At 40.1% G+C, this 22634-nt stretch overlaps 1 protein-coding gene across 1 annotated transcript in view; it reads left to right on the top strand.

Moving 5' to 3' along the window:
• The window catches only part of LOC108783900 (melatonin receptor type 1C), an 83211-nt gene extending 61739 nt beyond the window's left edge, over positions 1–21472 (top strand). Inside the window, exon 2 of the mRNA XM_018552598.1 lies at positions 20607–21472. Within this exon, the coding sequence (XP_018408100.1) occupies positions 20607–21472 (866 nt within the window). The remainder of the gene's footprint in view (positions 1–20606) is intronic.
• The last annotated feature ends 1162 nt before the right edge of the window (positions 21473–22634 follow it).

Here is a 22634-nt window from a genome sequence, read left to right as displayed (position 1 = left end):
ACATTCTGCTCAGTGCACTGAAATATAGCTTACTCAGGCAGATTCCTTCTAGTTTTTGTGAGTTTTGTTGTGTTTCTGATTGCTCCTATTTTGCTTGCTTATATGTGGTTGTTTTCTGGATTCTGAGTGTTAAGGTGGCCATAAATTGTGCGATTTTCCGTTCAGAAATCGCACACAAACGGTCTTTCGAATGAAAATCGGAAAGTTGATGGAACATCACCGATTTTAATTTTTGATATTGTAATCGAAATCTTTCGATCGGTCGGGTGGGAAAATTATTCTCTGACCGAACGAAAATCGATGAATTTTCGTTCGTCAAAAATCTCAGCAAGAACACAGCACATGCGCGAAAGGAAATGATTTCCATCGTTCATCAAAAATTGGTTGGTTAGTATGACTAACGAACGATTTCTGAAATCGACATTTGACTATGCTTGATGGGGAAATATTTTCCAATCTGTCATTGCTTGGTGGAGGTCTCACAGTAACAAATGGAGGGAATCTCCAGCTCGGACATCAATAGGGTTGCACCGAGGGGGCTGCTGTTCCATAACAGGATGGGAAGCCTTAGAGATCATGCAAAAGAAAACAAAAGAACAGCGTCTTCTCCTTGTGAACTACTCTTCTATTTGTCCATCTAAAACGTAATAAAGTTATACTCACAAATGGTGTCTGTCACATAAGCATTCAAGACAACCACCCAGATTGATAGACATCAGTCGGCCTTTTAATGGACTGATAGACAACCGAGATGTGAGCCGAAGCAATCTAAATTGGCCTTGCTGACGCGTTTCTAGGGATAAACCATCTTCATCAGTGCAAATGGCAAGTGTAACAGACCTTTGCTATCACCACTATGTATAGAGAGAGCATGCACACAATCATGTCCTGCTTGATAGTATAATCGAACAAGGGTTTGTGCCAGAAGCAAAAAATGTCAAACAAAAATCATACAATCTATGGCCACCTTTAGTCTTCCTGTCTGAGCCATCAGCCTGTGGCTGAACTATTGCCGGTGCAGCCGGTGCGAGCGAACCGGGTACTCAGCCTGGGGGGGCCCAGCCAGGGCCGCCGTCAGGGGGGTAGGCCGATACTGATGTAAGGGGCTGGGCTTCTGGTGACAGGCCAAAAGGTGGAGCCGGCCGGGCCCCCGCAGCACCGGAGGAGACAGGGGCCCGCATGCTCCAGATTCTCCCCTGGAATGATCTTTGCGTGTTTTTGGTATCCCCAGGGGGTCTCCATTGTACATTACTTGCGGCTGCCATCTTTAAACCTGGCAAGCGCCGATATCTCATTTAATATATTGCCGAACAGGCAATATATTGAATGAAGATCATTCCCTGGTGGTCCAGTGGAGAATCTTGATCTGCATCTCTTGCTGATGCAGATCATACTGATCGCTCACTCGCGGTTCCGCAGCTGACTATCAGGGAGCGATTAGTATGGTCTGCATCAGTCACACTGATCCTTCACTGGACCCAGGGATGCAGCCCCCCTTCCTGCAAAACAGGTAAGCAGGAGAGTGGGACATTTTTAAAATAACTATTTGAATTGTTAATGTGTGTGTTTTAATGAGTGTGTGTAATTTTTTTTTTAAAATGAAGCTATGTTTGTGTTTTTCATGAGCATGTGGATGTGTGTGTTTTTCATGAGCATGTGGATGTGTGTGTTTTTTAATGAGTGTGTGGATGTGCGTGTTTCATTACGCGTGTGTGTTTTTTGTTTTGTTTTCTTTTAACCACTTCCCGCGGGTTCACGTAAATGTACGTCCTCCGCTGGAAGTGGTTATACCAAGAACACGGCTGCTCCTGAATAGTGATGGACTCGGGCGTGTTCGCAGCTCCACATGCCGAGCCCGCCAGGAAGCTGACAGCGATGCAGCGCCAATCACAGGCACGGAGACATTTCCCGATCTCTGCAGCTGCGGACCGGGATAATGTCTCAGTACCTGTGATTGGCGATGCGGCGTTGTCAGCTTCCTGGTGGGCTCGGCACGTGGTGCTGCGAACACACCCGAGCCCATCACTACTCCTGAAGCCATGTTCTTGGTACCGTGTTAAACAGCAGACGATTGTTGTTTAAAGGACAACTATGGGGTTAGGGCTTTTCTCCATAGTTCTTCTAGGGGTAACGAGAGGACACAAACTAGCGTCTTCCCGTCACCCTAAGCTCAGTATACCGTGAGCTACAGCTCGCGGTATACTGAGACGCCGCAGCTGAAACGGATCCCGACAATTATGTCTGGATCCGCCCAGCTGCGTGATTGACAGCTGGCTCTGAGCTGGAGGATCGGAGTGGGGAATCCAGTCCCTCGCCGGTATGTGTTCGCTCACTTCCCGATCTACTGAGCCGACCTGTAACAGTTTCATTGTCACAGGTCGGCTAGAACTATGAGGATTGAGTGAAAAGCATTAACCTCATAGTTCACCTTTAAATACAAGCGATACAGGCGTCTGTACTGGTGCTGGATCGCTTGGACGGTGCAGTGTTGTGTCTCCCTCCCCCTCCTCCACGGCCGCCGGTGCCACCGTCAGCTTCCTGGGCTCATCTGTTCCTCGTGTGAGCCCAGGCCGCGTGTGGAGGTTCTCCCCTGACCGATCTAGCCGAACAGTGTTCGGCTCACTTCACTTGGGGTCGGTTGTTCACTCGGCTGCCCTCGGCAGCTTAGTGAATAGACCCGAATGTATATATTTTGAGTGAAATGTATCAGTTCTGATCATCTAGGCATGATCAAAGAGCTTTTAGTGAGATCTGAATCTGACTAAAGTCAGGATCAGTCTCTAAGGGTATTATTAGCTATTCCTAAGTTTGGAGTAGCCTAATAATAGCCAAAAATGAAAAAAAGTAAATTTATCAAGCAGTCATAGTTTTCTTCTAGTTTATTTCCTCATTTTTTTTTTTTATTTTATTCAAACTAAGTGAAGCATTATTTACACATGTTTGATATAATTATATAGCCCTATCTGTCCTCTAAAAAACAATATATAATATGTGTGGGTACATTTAGTAAGAAAGTATATTACTGCTGTGAAAGAATCACACAGCAAAAATGTAAAAAGCGTGTCAGTCGTTTATGAACAGAAACGGAAAACTAGCTCAGTCATGAAGGGGTTAAACTGATGTTTAAGTAATGGACTTTTTATTGAATGTAGTAAAAGCAGTGAAAATGTTTATCCAGTTATGAATAAACAGATGGTTGTGTGATTTTAGGAGTCACTGAATGGTTATATATAAATTAAAAGCTATAAAATATGCTTGAAGTATAGACAAAGTTTTCTGCCTAAACTAGCTGCCGGAAGGAATATTTATAATGTATTGTTTACGGAGCTTGAAATGCTTGTGGCTTTGAATAGCAAATTTAATTTTGTGCTATAACAGGAAATTTCTATACATTTTCAGTGATCTGGTGCCTATAAAATACAAATCTTTAAGTATGTGAATGTGGAAAATATTTAGCAGATGTAGATTTCCTCCATATAACCCATTTAAATCTGTGGATATGAATGCATGCATTCCTATAGTCTTAAAAAAGTGAACACGATAATGTGAACATCAGTATTATAGGCCTTAAAAGAAAAGGGGGGGGCACAAACAGGAGCTTCACACTGAGTAACAATATATGGTAATGACCAAATTCTAGGGTTTCAATACATTTGTTCAAAAAAGATACAGTCCCCCATAAATAGAAATCCCTAAAAAGTGGAAATGATCTGATGAATAGATCACAAACAAGTAATGTAATATAACAAAATTTATTGAATTTCAACACTATACTTATAAAGACACCTATAACACGACATTTAAAAACAGTTAAAACAACGCTTCCCTGGAATCACCTGTGTATAATGATGCGGGTACTGAACATTTGAATCTCCTACGGGGCAGGAAGTCTCTGATGTGAGTGAGATACAGATATATCCACAATAGAGAAAACGGAGTTGTACTCACATTATATGTAACCGGTAAAAAGATAATCCTAATTGGATCCCACAACGATACATGCATGTAGTTGTTTCGGAAGGGATGTATCCTTATGTAGCAGTTTCACTTCATATGATCCGTATCTTTGATGAATCTGAAGTTCCATAGGTACTTATCTCTCCATTCGATTGCACTCACACCACTGCACGAAATAAGGCTATCAACCCTAAAAAGGGGAGCCTCCAATATGGGTTCCCGACCTGAGCGGCCGCACTGTAGAGTGAAGTGTGGTGGGGTCTCCACAGCGGTGTACCCAGTGACACGGCAATGACACGGCACGAGACGGAGGCTGCTACACACTGGCTTTAACTTGCCTGCGTCTCCTATTATTTCGTGCAGTGGTGTGAGTGCAATCGAATGGAGAGATAAGTACCTATGGAACTTCAGATTCATCAAAGATACGGATCATATGGAGTGAAACTGCTACATAAGGATACATCCCTTCCGAAACAACTACATGCATGTATCGTTGTGGGATCCAATTAGGATTATCTTTTTACCGGTTACATATAATGTGAGTACAACTCCGTTTTCTCTATTGTGGATATATCTGTATCTCACTCACATCAGAGACTTCCTGCCCCGTAGGAGATTCAAATGTTCAGTACCCGCATCATTATACACAGGTGATTCCAGGGAAGCGTTGTTTTAACTGTTTTTAAATGTCGTGTTATAGGTGTCTTTATAAGTATAGTGTTGAAATTCAATAAATTTTGTTATATTACATTACTTGTTTGTGATCTATTCATCAGATCATTTCCACTTTTTAGGGATTTCTATTTATGGGGGACTGTATCTTTTTTGAACTATTATAGGCCTTAATTCTATTTCTGTAGGCTACACTGAAAAAACAACTGTAATTATCTTTTCTTTATTTTTAGCTCTCCATATATGCAAGTATATTACATATTGGGGTAGCTTTACTCACAGTAACTAAGCTAAGTGAAAATTCCCCCTGCAAAGTGAAAATCCCCTTGCAAAGTTATTATGCTCTTTTGTGCATATAACCCTCATTGTGTTCAGCAGTGGTTAGTATGATTGGCCAGTAAAATTGATGATTTGTCAAACTTCTGAAGAGTACAAATCATTGGTGCCCATTCAGCTATATTATCTGTAACCATAACAGCTAAATTGTTGGTTGATTGGCAGTTGGTTAAACTGATGTGATATGATTGTTAGGTATATTAGATCGGGGTAGACAAACTCCCATCATGCATCTGCCCCTGGGCGTCATGTCTATGGCTGTTAGATTCTTGGAATGTCTAATGGAGTTTGTAGTTTGACCACAGCTGGAGAGCTGGAGTTTGCCTATCCCTGGCTGGTTAAAAAAACATTAATTTGTTTGTGATTACTAAAGCTATAAAGATGCTTACAAGTATAAGAGTATGGTATGGAATTTTTTATTAGTACAGTTTTTATACTGGGATACTAATAAAAAGCAGTACAGACTTTAATTTTTTGAATAACGAGCGCTGTATTAAAATGGCACAGGGGTAGTGGCTATTCTTCCAAGTGTTGTTTTAAAATGGCACCGATGATCAGGAGCTCCTGATGATCCCTGCCAGTATATCTCCTCAAACTGCCAGCTGTTAGTGACAGCCGGCATGCAGCACTAAGCCAAGAAGCTTAAATGATCAACTCCTGGGCTTCTGATCTTGCTACACAGTGCTCCATAGGAGTGCATGAGCAGATCACAATAAACATAATGTGAAACGCAATGGGCGGAATTGATCAAAATTGGTGCAGACAAAATCTGGAGCAGCTGTGCATTGCAACCAATCAGATTTTCTCTTCTGTTTGTTCAGTTAAGATTTGAAAATGAAAGAGAAGAGCAGTGCAGAGCTGCTCTAGATTATGTGTGCTCCAGTTTTGATAAATTCCTCTCATTGTGTTTGCATTTGAAGTGAAGTGACATCATGGCACTTCCTGATAGTGTGGAGGTTTGAGCATAGCTGAAGCAGCCCTTACCTGCCTCTCTCTGCAGCAACATATTGTTCCTATAGTGATCTATTTCTTGCTAATTGCAGCCAGCAATTTATCACTATGAGAACTTGAAGTGATCTGTTGATGTGCAGCAGCATGAGGGGTCTAAATCAGGTCTCCGCTAACCAGACCCTCATAATATTTTAATAAGACCTAAGACTTTAGAGGGGTTGTTGGTAGGGGGGTATGTTAATATTAACTGTACCAAAATACGGTTTTCCTTTAATAAATTGGAAATCCTCTTTAAAAGTGTTGTGCAATAAAAGCCATTTAAAGAAAGCTTACCTGAGATAAACATGGAGGCTGCTACTGCAAATTCCTCACTTTGAAATTGTTACTGCCATTTCTGCTATGTTGGGTCTTTCGTTTGAGAAGAGACAGTAACTCAGAACAAATATGCAGATAAGGAACTGTGACTTTTCTATGACTTTCATGAATATGCATATTTGTTCAGGGTCTGTGACTCTGTATTAAAGACAGTGGGTCACCATGACAGACAGGGAACTAGCATTTTTAAAAGAAGTTGAGCAATGGTAACCCCCATATTTTTCTGGAAAGGTTTATTGAAAATAATCTTTTACAGTTTTTATTAGGTCTCTGCCACATCCTACCTATTCCTTCACTGTCAGATGAAAATCATAGATATGTCACACCTGTCGGAACCCTTTTTATATAAAATATACATCTAATAAGCTGCATGTAAATTACGATAGGGATGTTTGGCATGCATACAAATCTGTGTCCATGTAGAATACATTGGTCACAGCACACACAAGCTTCAGTGAGACAGCCAAAATTTCATGATGTTATTTCACTGTAATCATACATTAAAAGTCAAATCATGTTTAACTCACACCTTTTCTATCGGAGAACATTTTCTGTGTTTGCATCATCCCCAAAGTAAAGCTATGCACAGTGCAGAGGCAAAGCAGCTGAATACAGTGACAGTTATTTCTGACAGAGTGATGGCTACATTAATGTAGAATTACACCATTACCCTTGGCTGCCACAGGAGAAAACAGAATGAAAAAGTCTAGATCCCACATACGCAGCATAGCAATAAATACACTTTATTAACTGACCAGTGTTGAAATAGGAATAGCCTGCTATGCAAATAATTAGAAAATAATTGGGTATTAATTTAACCAGTATGAAATGTTTAAATCTTGTGGCCTGCGGCTTTCTGATTGCAAGAGGCTTTTGTAAGCAAACGAAAGAGAGCAAACAAAGCTACTTTGTTACACTTCTCATCAACTAATCAGATGATTTGCATGAGGATTAAATAAACTCAGTAGGGAACTCCAAGTTATTTATATATCAATGTCAACCAGAAAGACAAAATAATATTGTAAATTATTGTGAATCAGTGTAGTCTATCTATCTATCTATCTATCTATCTATCTATCTATCTATCTATCTATCTATCTATCTATCTATCTATCTATCTATCAGATTAGGATGGATCACTTCAAGGAGAACCTGAAACTCAGAGGGGATTCTTGATGTGGGTTTGGTTTTCCGTCACCCAGTGGTCCCACTGTTAAGACCACATTCACACCAAGCTACAACAAAATAAGCGCTTTTTTAGTGTTGATTTGAGTAGAGCAACTTTGAGCAAAATTGAGCTACATTGAGCTTCTTTGAGCTACTGTGCACATTTTGTCGTGTGAAGTAGATCTTTTTTTAGGCATTTTACCACAGGGACTTTGTAGCTGCTACATTGGGCTGTATCCAATCAAAAGCAGTCTTTGATGTAACATAATTCCTCTTCCTGTTTCCTGCTTTTGTGGAGAGTGTAATTTCGGGTGAAAAGTGACATTTGTGGAGCGCGACATTGTGCTACAATGTCGTGCAAAAACACTGTTAATGAGCGACATTGAGCAGCACCATTAAGGTCTATTGAGGCCAAGTCGCGCAAAATCCGCCAAAAAATAGCTAATGTTTGAGCTACAAGCGAAATTAAGCTGCAAGATGTGAACATCCCCATTGAAATACATTGGAAGAGCTACATTGAGCTTCATATTTGATTGATTTCTGAGCAGAAAACGCACTACAAATCGCTCATTGTGAATAGGGTCTTAGTGCTGATGGTTTCTGCCTCTTTTAAAAGCTCCTGCTAAAAGCACATTGTCCAAAGGTCTTTAAATACCTCTAAAAATATTTTGGATTTCCCTTGACTTAAAACTCTGGGCAAACAGCTAAACTTGCCAAAGGGTTTATCATTTTGGCCAGCTGATCCTATGATACAATCACTAGTCAGTAAGATCAATCTGCTACCTACTTGTTTGTCAATGCCATTTCCTGGGCCAGCATTATTTCAGGTCACTGGGCAGAAGTGATGATGGAGATCACTGTCCAATGAGAAGCCTGGAAGTAGATGGTTTACAGGGGAAGATGAATTGCCATAAAATGAATTGCTTAAAGGGAGTTGTCTGTTAACTCTTACCTCCCTCAGTATAGCCTGCACAGTAAAATACTTAACTTTATCCAGCTTCAGTTATCTTCACTTTGCAGCACTGCTCTGTGGCTGTGCCACATACACTTTTGCAGAAAAATGCACCTCTTGCTCCAATTAATCCTATAGATTGCCCATACTCGTGACAGCACCCAACCCTTTGCAGAGAGCAGATCATCTACAGAAATTAATGAATGTGGCGATGATTGTGTTACACTAGACACAGGACCTGTCCAGGATGTTTTTCTTGCAAAGGTTTTGCACTGCCAGGCAGCACTACACAGTGAAGAACTCAAGAGTAGGGATAAAGGCAAGTATTCTAAAGTGTGAGCTATATTGAAAGGGGTGGGGGTTAGATTTAAAGAACAACTTAACTAAAATTAGGTTTTACATGTGGCTGAATACTGTGTAATGGTATAATTGGTAACAGGCATGCTACATGGATGTGAGTTCATTTTTAAAAGACCTGAGTGGTTTTCTCATTGTAGAACAACTGAGATGACCCATGCAGCGACTGAAGCTTAGGTGAACTACATCAGTTAGAATGGATTCATGTAGGCACTTCTAATGTTTGTAATTAGTGCTTGATTCAGTGGTTTGAATGCTTACCTTAATGGGCCCATTTGTGATCAACTTCTTTTCAATACAACCCCATAGTATTAATGCCTACTCACAAACACTTCCTAGAAAGTAATTTGATGTTTAATTCACCGTTTAACATCTGATTTATTTCCCTTTGATTTGCCTTTAATGTATGTGTAATCCCAGCCACTAAAATTTCATATAAACGTAGTTATTAGTTATTAATTCATTTTTAAATATTTTTTAAATATGCAATTTTAATTACAATAGTGCCTGGTGATACTGCCATGAAGGTGCTTGTTCAGGTACTTACAGTTATAAGGTGACAATGCACTGTCCCTGTTTCCAATTGTTCGCTTTGCTCACCCTGTCACACATTTTCTAAACAGGGAATACAAGCACACCTACTGACACACAATGACACATGACATGATCCTTTCTTGTCACCACCAGGAAATCTTTCTCTGAAATGCCTTGCAGCCATCATTGTAGAGCATGCATATAGACAGGGCGTGGCTGCAGGAGGTTAGTTGTGCTAGGAAACAGAGGATAAAAAAGCAAAAAACAATATTGCATAATAAAATGGCTATTGATTATGATACAGTACATGGCGCTTTACCAAACTAAATTACATCTTGTTAGGGTTTAGGCACGCTACAAATAGATTAAGATAACTGGCACAAATGGATTTATGGGTTCACTGCTTTTATAAAACCTAGGGACATGTTAAACAAGATATTATGATGTGCTTTTGAGCATACTAGAGCTGATTACCTAAAGAAAAAAGAATTGTCTGCACTGCCCATAGCAAACACTCAAGTTTCAGCTATTATTCACATTGCAGGTTAAAAATGACCCAGTGAATTACATCTTGATATAGCTAGGACACTGTTATATGTCCCAACTATCAAAACCTATTAGAAAATGAAATCCACGTTTACTAGGAGCACTGAACTATCACAAGTAATTGGTTCATTGTCATACCTCCCTCTGCCCAATTAGATTTTTAAAGGCTGAAATATGGGTGAAACAAATATTGTCTAACTATAAGAGGCATGTGTATTCTTACTTAAATCTCAGTATCCTTTGTGTATTTCTTCCAACTCTATGCAAAAATTAAGCATTAAATAACCTCTGTACTCTGTGCAGGAGCTTCCTGTAATAAAGATTGATCCCTTCTGCTCTCTCTGTTTGTGCAGGGTGACTGGTCTTGTCTCTGCCCCTCCTGCAGATTTCTGCAGGCTGCCTCTAGTGGGTGGATCTGCTGGGCCCCTCCCACAGCTCTGCTTTCTGCAAAGGCCATGTGCAGCACAGTGATTAATACAACACTACTTATTTATGGTAATAACTGGATTATCAAAGTTATTTGTATGTGCGCACAAATGTGGCTATTGAGAAATATATTTAAATAAAAAGTGTTTGTACCCAGACATCAGCTCTATTGGAAAGGGTAACATAAAATAATGATCATTCCTTTGTCACTCTCTGTTACCTGAATTACTATTTTAAGTTATGAACCGCTATATAAGCATTCACACTTACAGGTTTGAGATTCTAAGGATTCATTCATGAGATTTTTGAGCTCAACACAATAACAGAATTTATTGGTATATAGTATCAAGACTTAAATACAATGAACCAACAATCTATTTAACTACAACATACAAAGAAAAGATTTAAACATGCCAAATACCCAGACATTGGTATCTAACAGACAAACAGACATACAGTTAAGTGGGGGAAAGATTATATGTATAGTTACCCATTAAACGTCACATGAGGCCCCATCCTGGTGAAAAGAGACCGAGCTGTTTTTTCCAGTCATTAATATAGCCCTCGTGTCCATAGGGATGCATGACAAATCTCCCATTGGTTGCCTCCCAAGGCCTACTGGAGATTGGAGGGTTTCCAAGACCCTCTTTACAACTCCACACCCCTCTCTATGATTGGCCAGTCTACTTGTTATTAGATCAAAGGGTCTTGGCTCCTGATACACAGGATACTGAAGTTGCACCTCTATGTTAATTCTCTGGACATGCCTGGGCTCAACAATGACCCTATTTGCAATTCATTGGGCCTGGCACTCCCCTCCACAGTGATAAGCACAACAAAGACTTTATTTCCCTACAAGCTATCAACACCTCAGGGGAAATATTTAAAACAAGAAATAAAACTATATACATATGTCTTATGAAGATTTGACATAAACTCATACGGTAACACTCTCCATGTGAAAATGATATTCTTTGATTCAATTTAGAGACCTCAGTCTATACCTGGCATTATACTGTTATATACTCTCCTCACACAAAACCTAACAATGGTGCTCTCTATATTTTACTCATCACTTTTTTCAGTAAAACATCATGTCGTTGTCAATAGTAAAAATGGAATGCATATTGCTTGCCTCCTGTGCTGAATGTCTGTATAACCTTCAATAAAATCTTGGTAAAAAGAAAATACCCGGTTGGGCTGATATAGACGGGCGATAGCTCTGCATGTATTTTAATTTGCATTTTAGACAGAAGCATATTTTAAAATAAATATCATATAATAAAATTAAATAAATAGGTCTTGCCCTTAATACAAACCCCCCCTCCCATCCCAAATGTTTCCATGTTTGGTCAATGCCACAAGACCCAATAACATTTTCACGACAAGTAAAACAAATATAGTTTTTAATTTTACATTTGAAATGTTAGCAGATAAAATATTTAGGATTGATGTTATGTTTTTCTAACTTTAAAGGAAGCTGTTGGCACAGCTGAAATAGAATCACAGAAGAGCCTTTGTGCCAACAAGCTATTTTAAATAATAAATCCAGGATTACCAATAAAAATGCTCCTTCTTGGCACTTTCTGTCCCTAAAAATCTAAAAAAACTATTAAAAAAATTCTGATGCAGAAGCGGCTGTATGCTGCAATTGGGTCTCCATAGAAACATGAGAGCTGAGACATCCTCTTTAGTTTGGTGCATCCGCTCAGCAGTCCTATTGGGTTTAGGGGCGGAGTTAAGGCCGGGGCAGGGTAGGGGTTAGGTGGGGCAACTGGTGGCGAGTAACTCTTAAGGCCTGGCTAGTAGCTCAGGACTTGAAATTTTGAACCCTGCTATAGACTGTAATTGATTTCTCTCTCCCCTGTTATTATAGAGGGAAATGGGAAACAATTACAGCCAATAGTGTTAAAGGGTGCATGTTCCAAGGTAAAGATGATGTTTTAGTGTCGGCATTTATATGAAAAACCAATTGATGACTTTTTATGTGGACTACTGCAGCTTCTGCATCGAAAGGTGAGTGTTTTTTTTACTATAAAAGGAAATGGGACCATGAGGCAGCACATTTTTTTTGATTGGTAATCCTGCACATATCTTTTAGGGCTTGTTCACACCATGTCCGGATCATGTCCAGACCAGAACAGTTTGTTCCCAGACCAAAAAAGAATCCCAACGTATCCCTGTGGTATTTCTGTGCTCTGTTCACACCAGTGCAGTCCATTTCGGTCCAGACAATACAAAATACTGCTTGTCTCATTTTCTCTGGTCTGGAATGCACTGGAACGCATAGAAACGCATCAAAAACACGCACAAACGCATGCAAATGAACTGGAATGCACTGGACTGCACCTATAAGCCAAATTTGTGCTCAAAAAAGTGGCAAAATTGCTGTAAAAATGTGGCAAAAATGCAGCAAAATGCAATGCGTTCCAGATCTTGTCCGGAAAATGGTGTGAACCTGGCCTCAAGGTGTCAAGTGACCCAAACAGTTTGCAGTGGATTGACCTGTATTGTTTTTGTGTCCTCTTGTCCTACTACAGTTTAATGCCTTTGATGGATAGATCATTGGATAAATAATTAAGTTTCCATACTGTCACAAAACACACTGTCATACAGATTGTCACACTCTGAAGTTCAACTAAGATCGTTCAAAAGTAAAGTATCAGTGGTGCCCATAGCAATTCACTGCTTGCATTGGAAAAATACTGTAAGGTATTTTGTGTGTGTTAACCACTTTGTGACTGAAACAATTTGAACATTTTTGCACACATGCAAATCTGAAACGTTGGCTAGCAAACTGTTAAAAATTCCCAAATAATTATATATTTTCTCAAAGCAGAGGCCCTGAAGAATAGAAAAATGCTATTTACAATTTGTGTGTGTGCATGTTTCTCTGTGTGTGTATATTTCTGTCTGTGTGCATATTTCTGTGTGTGGGTATGGGTGTGTATTTCTTCCTTTAAAGGAGAACTATGGGGTCAGGACTTTTCCCCATAGTTCTCCTTAGGGTAACGGGAGGACACAAACTACTGTCTTTCCGTCACCCTAAGCTCAGTATACTGCGAGCTACAGCTTGCGGTATACTGAGACGCCACAGCTGGAGCTGATCCCGACATCGATGTCGAGATCCGCCCAGCTGCATGAGTGACAGCTGGCTCTGCCTATCTAGAGGCAGAGCCAGCTGTACCCTCCCCCTCCCCCATCCTTTCTGCCAGTCAGCGCTGGAGGATCGGAGCGGGGAGAGGGGAATCCAGCCACTCCCCTGTCAAGATGCTGATGTTTTCATGCAGCGTTAAAGCAAGGAGTAGAGGGACGGCACAGTCGCATAAAAGCCCCTCTCTCTGACGGGGAAAGGGGAATTTGGCAGGGAGGGGGATGCATTGGGGAACCTGGCCTTGGGGCAGCAGGAAGGGTAAATCTGGCCCTGCTGACAAGTTGTCTTTATGGAGACATTGGGGGTCTATTAGAAACCTAATGTCACCTATGGATCTGACTAAAGCTCATGTCAATTCTCATTCTGTTTGCTATTTCTGAACAGAATGAGAGCAACATTTGGCTATTCACTCTCTGCTGTTCGGCCCCTATGAGAATAGGGGTGAACAGCGGGGAATGAACTGCCAAACGGTTGCCTCAGCTGATCCAGATGTTGCATCGGCTGAGGCGAACGTATTCTTCCCTTCGGTTCAGCCAAACGTACCGAGTCTGTTTGGCTGAACTGAAGGGAAGTGAAGTTAGCCGAATGCAGCTGATATAGAGCTAAAAATAGCCGTACAGGGCTGCCGTGAATGGCCAAACAGGCTTAGTTCACTTCAGCTCGGTAATTCATCCAGCTGCCTTCAGCAGCTTAGTATATGACACCTTAGATTTTGTGAAAACCACTGCAGAAAGACAAATTGCTTTATCTCTTTTTAATAGGCCCTATCAATGAAAGGGATAGTGTCTGAAATAGTACCACAAGTTTAGTTTGGCCCTGCTGATCAAAAACCTTGGTAATGTAGTACAACTGTTCAGCGCTTCTGCTTTGCACTTGTATTTTAAATGGTACTTTGATGTACAACCACTGACCTTCTCTATTTTATAGACTTTAAGGTCCAATATGTACGATGTACCAATATGTACCAATATGTGGGTATTTAGACAGTCCTGTGAAATAGTTGCATCCCCTGACTGCTGGAATTTCTTTACCCTATCGCTATTGGGTCACATTGTTAATTGTCTTACTAAATATGCTGGTCTTCCATTTAAACATCCCCTTGCAGATTCTTTTTCAGATTGTCTTTGTTTTGCAGTTTGCCAAAGTTAAACTCTTCCACTCTCAGAAGTCTACAATATAAAGACTAATTGTTCTGTAGTCCAAGATAAAAATCAGGAGGGCTCTTTGAGATAACACAGGATGTGTGCATAGAACACAGGACAGTTCTTCATTTTTGACAAGATCAACAGTTTTTTTGCACTTATCAAACAGGTATACAACATTGCTTTCCCTATTAAATTTAAAAGGACCAAAAAGAGACCAAATAAGAGAAGTTCCTTATTGGGGTTTACATACACTTTTAAAAAACAGACTAGGCTTTCAGAATGCCCAAGGATGTACATTAACCCCATTAACTGTGAAGTTTGCATACAGTTTTGTCCACAAAGAGTAGATTTTTATTCAATATAATGGTAAAAACAGCAGCAGAAATCCAAATTATAGGAACCCATATCAGCCAATTATATTTTGACAACTGTAGCCACAGTTTGAGATTGGCTTTTTCGGGTTACTGCTCTTTGCACATCAACATTACACTGCACTGTCATATGGTATAAGCTTGCATTTTAATGTTTTATTCGATGGCATAAGTCTGTACAGAAAAATGTCAGAAAGATGCATAATTAAGTTGTACTAGTGTGGTAATATATTTTAGTTATTTTAGATTCAAACCTGCACAGTTAAACAGACACTATGCTTTTGATGTGCAGTGAATGATTATGCATGTGGAGTACACAATTATCACTGCTAGATCCCCCCTGACACCAGAGGAGAACCAGTTTGTATAGACATCAACATCAGTGGACTCAAAAATGGCATGAAATCCTTTATTCTTTGGAGTTAATGCCGATGTTTTAAATGTTCCAGCATTCCTTTTCATTCTTTTATGTGCCACAGATGAGCTTCACATAAGAAAACAGCCAATATATTTCACAATGAACAGCCAATAAAACAGCATAATTAAGAAATTATATATTAATTTGAATAAAAATACTAGTTATTAAAGGAATGAAATGCTAAATTACTGCTGTTACTGACCCCCTACTAAGAATGCTGTTTGCCTGGTAAGCCATGCTTATCCACTTGTAAGAGGGGATCAAGTGTCCATTTTAGGGTGGAGGTCCACCCTGTTTTCAGCCAGTCTGGGATGGCCTTCCTATCGCCTTGTTAGTTATAATTACTAGCAGTGAAGCTGCTAGAGAATGTGCATGGGGAGAGTAGAGCCATGAACTGTGACAATATGTAGCGGTAAGAGAACCACTTGTATTTAGCCTCAGCTCTGGGACTATCCAGATATATGGACTATATGAGCTTATAAGGTGCATCTTATGGCTAAAGACTCAGATCTGGATCTCCGGTGCCTCATACATCATAGTAGGATACAATTGCACAAGTTATCATCATTTAGAGCCTATACTGCATTTTATAATTTTACAAAAGAAAAAAAATAAAAGCACTTTCCTAGCAGGACATTTAGTTATGGGGCAAGCTGGGAAGAACATGATGCCATGAGTGGCATGAAGGAAAAACCTTTATTTATTTAGGGTCAGAAAACAGCAACATAGGTGTATGAGCTTCTTCCAGTTGACACTCAGGGTGTCAGGCAGGCAGGGCATAAAGGAGTCCATCACTGTCCTGAAATCAGAAATAAGGGAACCAGGTGGGCCATGCAAGGGCTGTCTTGGTATCTCTTGTTGTGGGCCACATGGCTGTGCTTAACCTGAGTGGCCCGGAGGTTGCAATATGGCAACTAGTTCCCCAGTCACAGGAAGAGGTGAAGCAACCTTATGGCCCACATGCTACAGTAGGCCCTCTGTTGTGGGATGGTATGCCGCTAATGCCACAAGGGGGCGCTACTTAAAAAAACTGACTTTATTATTTTAAGTCACTGACCCACAACCTGCATTCAACAAAGTGAAGTCTCATCCTCTGATCTGCATTATTGCTTTTAGTCAGCAACTCAGTAGGTATTTAAACCATTGAGATCAGCATGGCAGCCAGGTAACTAGTGGTTTAAGAAGCAGAAGTCATACATATTTTGTGTAAGTCCATATGCCCTACACAAAGCTAAAAGCAAACAGAAAGAACGGATGACAGCAGCCAGTAGAACTTAGTTTGAACTGACAGGTATTTCAGCATTGCAGGCTTTTAAACATGGCCGTGTGCTTTGCATATGCTGGGCAAATTAACATATTCACGTTAATGCCTTTATCTTGCCTTTACTTCTCCCCCACTCTAATCAGCCACAGGATTGAAGAGAGAGACAGTCCTGTTTAAGATCCAAGTTGTTTCCATCAGAGTTTTAACATGGCTGAAACCTCTTCCCACTCCATGTGAGAGCGCTGGGACAACCACCATTTTTATCTATGCGTAAAATCCATACCATATTCTGCCACCATTGATGGAATAATCACGATTATGCTTTATAAAACGCTTCATGTCTGAGCTCTGTTTTATAGTTTTTTTTCTTCTAATAACATAATAGACTTCATCAAAACATTTCTGTGAATTACTCCAATGCTAGCCTTTAGCCTTGAAGTCTTTGTACTTTGAATAAGACCTATTCTGATGTGTTTATCCAATTTCTCTTATAATATACTTACTGTAATTGTTTCCTGATGTAGAGTTCCAGACATCAGAGAATTATAAATGCACAAATACAGCAAGTGTGTTACAGAGAACAGTAACTGTAGAAATCATATTATTCATATAGGTAATGTGTATGAATGTGAAAGATCTAAATGATGATTGATTTTCTATATTTTAATCTGTCCAAGGGTGGAAATACAATATATATTGTATATATAATACTGTAAGCCTGACCCTGGGTATAGTTTGAACAGCTGTTAGGTGAGCTCTAGGTGGGGTCCTAATTTAGCTGGCCGGCAACTGCCCAGAGGTGCCGCGTTTGTCTGGGTCCTCTGGGCAGTCGCCAGCCAGCTAAATTAGGACCCCAGCTCCTCCCAGCGGACCAGCTTGACTCGCCCCTGCTCTGCAACGCTTAGTAATTCAATTTTCAGTATCAGTAACTTACACTTTATAAATGCAACTCAGCTGCGGATAACGGGCTAACATCAGGATTTGATTGATTTGCTATAAATGCCCCAGTCTGTAGGTTACACAGGGAAAGTAATGTGATCACTATTTTTATCTGTATTTCTTCATACAGGTAATGTCACAACAAAAAAAAACAACAAAAAGTAAATGCCTGTCTACCTGTCCATGCAAAGTAACATTAGAGAAGAGTTCATAGCAATGCAAGTGTCACGAATACTTGCGGTTGATTGTGTTGCCACATTTAGGGTACCCTACGAGGTTTGACTGAGAGTCCTGGAACTCAAGAGGATCCTATGTGATCACTGGCAAGCATCTACTGGTACTCTTTTTCTTAAGGTACACTGTCCCTTTAAGATAAGCAGGAGTCCGACGTACAGGGTGAATTGTTTAGTGGTTAGAAGCAGTCAGCTGAGAATTCAGTGGGAGGATTGGAAACAATAAGAGACGGTCACTGGTATCACAGTCTGCAAGGCTGACATGCAAGGACCAATCACAGTGTGGAGGAAGCAGAGCAGCGAGTAGAGCTGAGCTGTCAGTGAGAGGGAAGAGCAGAGCGGTGACTTATACTCTGCAACCGAAGGAGACAGCCGACGGGGGAAATGAACGTCTGAACTTATTACTGAGACGCCGGCCATTTCAAATCCTGCGGCTTTATTCTGACAGCTAGTGACGAGTGGCAGCGTGACGCTGAGGAAGTGGGCGCCGCCGAACGCCGCTCTGGGATCGTGGACGGGTAAGTATCTTACATGCAGCCTGAAGGTAAAGAAAAAAAATTGCGCAAGCTTCGGCGCTTTGTATCGGGGCATTTTGACAAGTACAAGTACTTGTCAAAATGCCCTGTATCGGTCCCGATACCGATGCTAGTACCGGTATCGGGACATCCCTAGAAAATTTTAACCAGAGTTCCTTCTCAACGGAAACACACATTGTTCATAGCATTTGCTGCAGCAATTATGACTTTTAGGAGATGTCTGTGACACTCACTACCTTGCAGACAGGAAGGTAATAGAGTTCAATGTGTGATAGCACTTTAAATTGAGGGAATACATTTACAGGTAAAGCTTATTGATTTGTAAATATAGTTTTGTAAAAGAAAATATATTTATGGTAAAATATATAATAAAATACAGACAAGAGGCTACTGCAAATTAAACGGGATTAAATGTGGAAAAGGTACTTAACAGAGTGCACCTGCTCTTGTGTCTGATAGAGTTTGCTGTACAGTCTGATGTTTAATACATCACCTTTAACAGCAAATCAGCTTGGTGAATGGTAATCGGCTCTCATTATCGACCTATAGCAATTCGGCATGGTTTCAGTGGAAAATTGAGAGCTTCAGTGGCCGGCCTGCTCTTGTCTGTGGTTACAGTGGAAATGCAGACAAGCTAAATGTGAACAAATGAATGTGTAAACTGGCCTATGGTGACAACTCTCAAAACACAAGGAAAGAAAATGACAAAGTAATGAGATCAAGTCTCCAATGTTATTGCGCAGGTTAGTGTTCTATAAAATACAGTTTACTTCTGACAGGTGATAATTATACATTTCTACAAAGTTTCTACTGAGGCAAGTGCGAATAAGTGTCATTTGAGGTGAATCTAAAATACGAAGTCAGAATGTAAAGCAACAATCCACGAGAAATTGAATTCTAATGTAATTTAAAAATTGATTTCAGTATTTTATATCTGCAGCCTTCAATTCATAATTGGTGATCCTTCAATGAGGGTCCTCTTTCAATAGTTTTGGGTATAGGGTGGCAATGTCCTGTCCTTGCCTCTCAGTTGTGCTCCTGTGTTATTACCCTGCCAAGCAGGCTTTTGATGGAGACAAGTGGCTGTTACATCACACATTACACAGATATGGACCACTGTTGTCACCATAAAAGCACTTTCCCTGAGAAATGGCAAGCAACCATCAACGGAGTGCATGGAGGCAGAAAATATCTAACACCAAGTGAGGTTTAGAAGCTGGTCAGTGTATGAAAAAATTGCTTGAGGTCTTTTAAGCATTGGATTAGAGAACAAAGCCATAGAGGGACTTTTTGTACACCCTGGGCTGCTCTAAAAGTATAAGTAGGGCCCACCACGGTAATGCAGGTTAGCTGCATAGAGCCTGGTGGTTATGGACAAATCCCTCTACTTATTGGGCCTAGTACCTAGATGCCTCTTAGAGGGACCAGATGTTCAAAAGAGTCTGCAGAACGAGACTGGGACTATGGTAATCTAAGAGAGATGCTAGTAATGCCAATGAGATCACAAGTACTGTACATCAAATATAGTATTAGGTGTTGAGATTACGTGCCAAATGGGCAGCTATCTTGGCAGACACATCATATTATACGTGTCCTTTGATGTCTGTCAACTACACATGCAAGGTTGCACATATGTGGAGCTTCAAAGAGGGTTTAAACTGGTTCTTTGAATACAGTACTATACCAATCAACCAAGAACAGGATGTAAACATAATTTCACCTCCATGAAACACATTTCCGCACTAATCACACTTTTTCCATTTGTCCTGACCCTGTCCTTATATTTGAACTGGGAATTACCTTTTAATCTGTATTAAAAGTATAAACTACCAATAACAGTATTACAGCAAAATATTGTGCCTGAATGGGGATATACTTTTCAGAAGTCATATCTCTTAGATGTAATATTTTATAGTTTACACCCACAGACTTTGCTATCTGTATCCTTATATTCCCTCTATGCTGAAGGTTTTTATCAGCTTATGTTCCAAATCTCCTTCTCTAGTTCTATTGTCATCTTGTGAAGACTATTTATTAAAGGCGTTAATTATAATTCCAACTGTGATAAGCTGAGAAAATACATTATTTTATTGAAAAAGTAAAAGGCCAGACTTTTTAGTATGTTCAGTTGGATGGCCCTGTAGCTCCACAAAAAAAAGCAAATGAAAAAATATTTGATATAATTGATTCATTTTTTAATTGTTCACGGTTCACTTATCATTTGTTATTGTTTGATACTCAATATTAACCATGTTTAATTTTTGCATTTTCAGGCAACATCTTTGTCGTCAGTTTGTCTGTTGCGGATCTTGTAGTGGCGGTGTACCCGTATCCGGTAATCCTCATAGCTATTTTCCATAATGGATGGACGCTGGGTAATATTCATTGCCAAATTAGTGGATTTCTTATGGGACTAAGTGTCATCGGTTCTATCTTCAACATTACAGCCATAGCCATTAATAGATACTGTTATATCTGCCACAGTCTGCGGTATGATAAGCTTTATAACCAGAAAAGCACATGTTGTTATCTCTGTTTGACTTGGATACTGACTGTTATTGCAATTGTGCCAAACTTTTTTGTTGGATCTCTACAGTATGACCCAAGGATTTTCTCATGTACTTTTGCCCAAACAGTCAGTTCTTCATACACAATAACAGTGGTTGTGGTGCATTTTCTTGTTCCTTTGGCTGTGGTGACATTCTGCTACATGAGGATATGGGTTTTAGTCATTCAGGTCAAGCACAGAGTGAGACAAGGCTGCAAGCAGAAACTGACACAAACAGACCTACGGAACTTTTTGACTATGTTTGTTGTGTTTGTCCTTTTTGCGGTCTGTTGGGGACCTTTAAACTTTATTGGCCTAGCAGTGGCCATCAACCCTTTTCAGGTTGCTCCGAAGATTCCAAAATGGCTGTTTGTATTGAGTTACTTCATGGCCTACTTTAACAGTTGCCTCAATGCATTCATCTATGGTCTTCTCAATCAAAACTTCCGCAAGGAGTACAAAAGAATACTGATGTCTTTGTTGACACCAAGACTGCTATTCATTGACACATCAAAAGGTGGGACAGAGGGAGCTAAAAGCAAACCTTCTCCAGTTGTTACCAATAATAATCAGGCTGACATATGTGTGTAGCAAGTTGGCAGCCATTTTATACACATTTGAGCTCATTAATCAAAATTATTTTTATCAACATTTTTCACCGTGTGCCTGTCTTCATGCACTTTGTGTATATGCTAAATACAAAAATATAATCTCTAATACCTACTGCAGTGGTCTTAATTTAACAAACATAATATTGTTTTACTAAATGGTTTTGAAAGGTTTAGAGTTAAAAGGATCAGTCAACCCAAAACCAATGGTTTTATCACAGGTGGATGCTGGTGGTAGGCCTAATCATCCACTTTCTTCTTAAATGTCTTGAAAACTACAGTGGTAAGATTTATAAATGGAATTCGTGGCTTCAGTTTCCCACATTATTCTATAACAGACGGAAGAGTCTCACTGTGCCTGATGTACTCTTTGTAAAGAAAAATACATTTTAAAAAATCATACAGGGATAGTGGTTGGCAGTGAAATCTGTGAAAGCATGTATTTGATGACATGTGTTTACATATTAGTACCACCAACCAAAATACTATATAGATGCTATGTGTCCTGATGTATTGCCTACATTTGTCCAAAACAAAATTGTCCTTTCATACCCTGTCAGTGTTGATCTATCTATATATAAAAAAAGTTGTCCATGAAACATATATTACAACACATGGGATTGTACTCCCCATTGACACCCATCATACTATAACAGTAAACCTAAATAATAAAGTAAAACACAACAATGATTGTGGAAAAATATATTTATTATTACCAAACAAAACTACTGTTAGCCATTAACAGACCAGCATGCTTAGTCACTACGACTCAAGCAGCAATAACTTACACCAACCAAATTACCATTTACCAACCACTGTCCACCCACAAAGTGGGCAACATTACCCAAACTGTTAACCATTAACAGACCAGCATGCTTAGTCACTACGACTCAAGCAGCAAAACTACCCCATAAAGGTTGACCGCGACAATGGAAAGTAGAGCAAAGGGGAGGGTGCGTTGGGAAGCAGGTGAAAAGATCCAAAAGGAATTATGAAGCTAATCCAGAGGTGAGTCCAGCTGGCAGTCCTGAGGTAACTGCTGACACTGTCCAGTGACAGGAGTGACTATAGAGGTGAAAGGTTCCACTCATTGGTCAGCTGTTTTCCCGCCAGGAGTCTGTCACCAATCCTGTGCTCAGCTGACT

Source organism: Nanorana parkeri, unplaced genomic scaffold, assembly GCF_000935625.1.
Source record: "Nanorana parkeri isolate BGI_ZX_2015 unplaced genomic scaffold, ASM93562v1 scaffold93, whole genome shotgun sequence".
In the NCBI taxonomy this organism is placed as follows: Eukaryota; Metazoa; Chordata; class Amphibia; order Anura; family Dicroglossidae; genus Nanorana; species Nanorana parkeri.
This window is presented reverse-complemented; position numbering and strand designations above follow the sequence as displayed.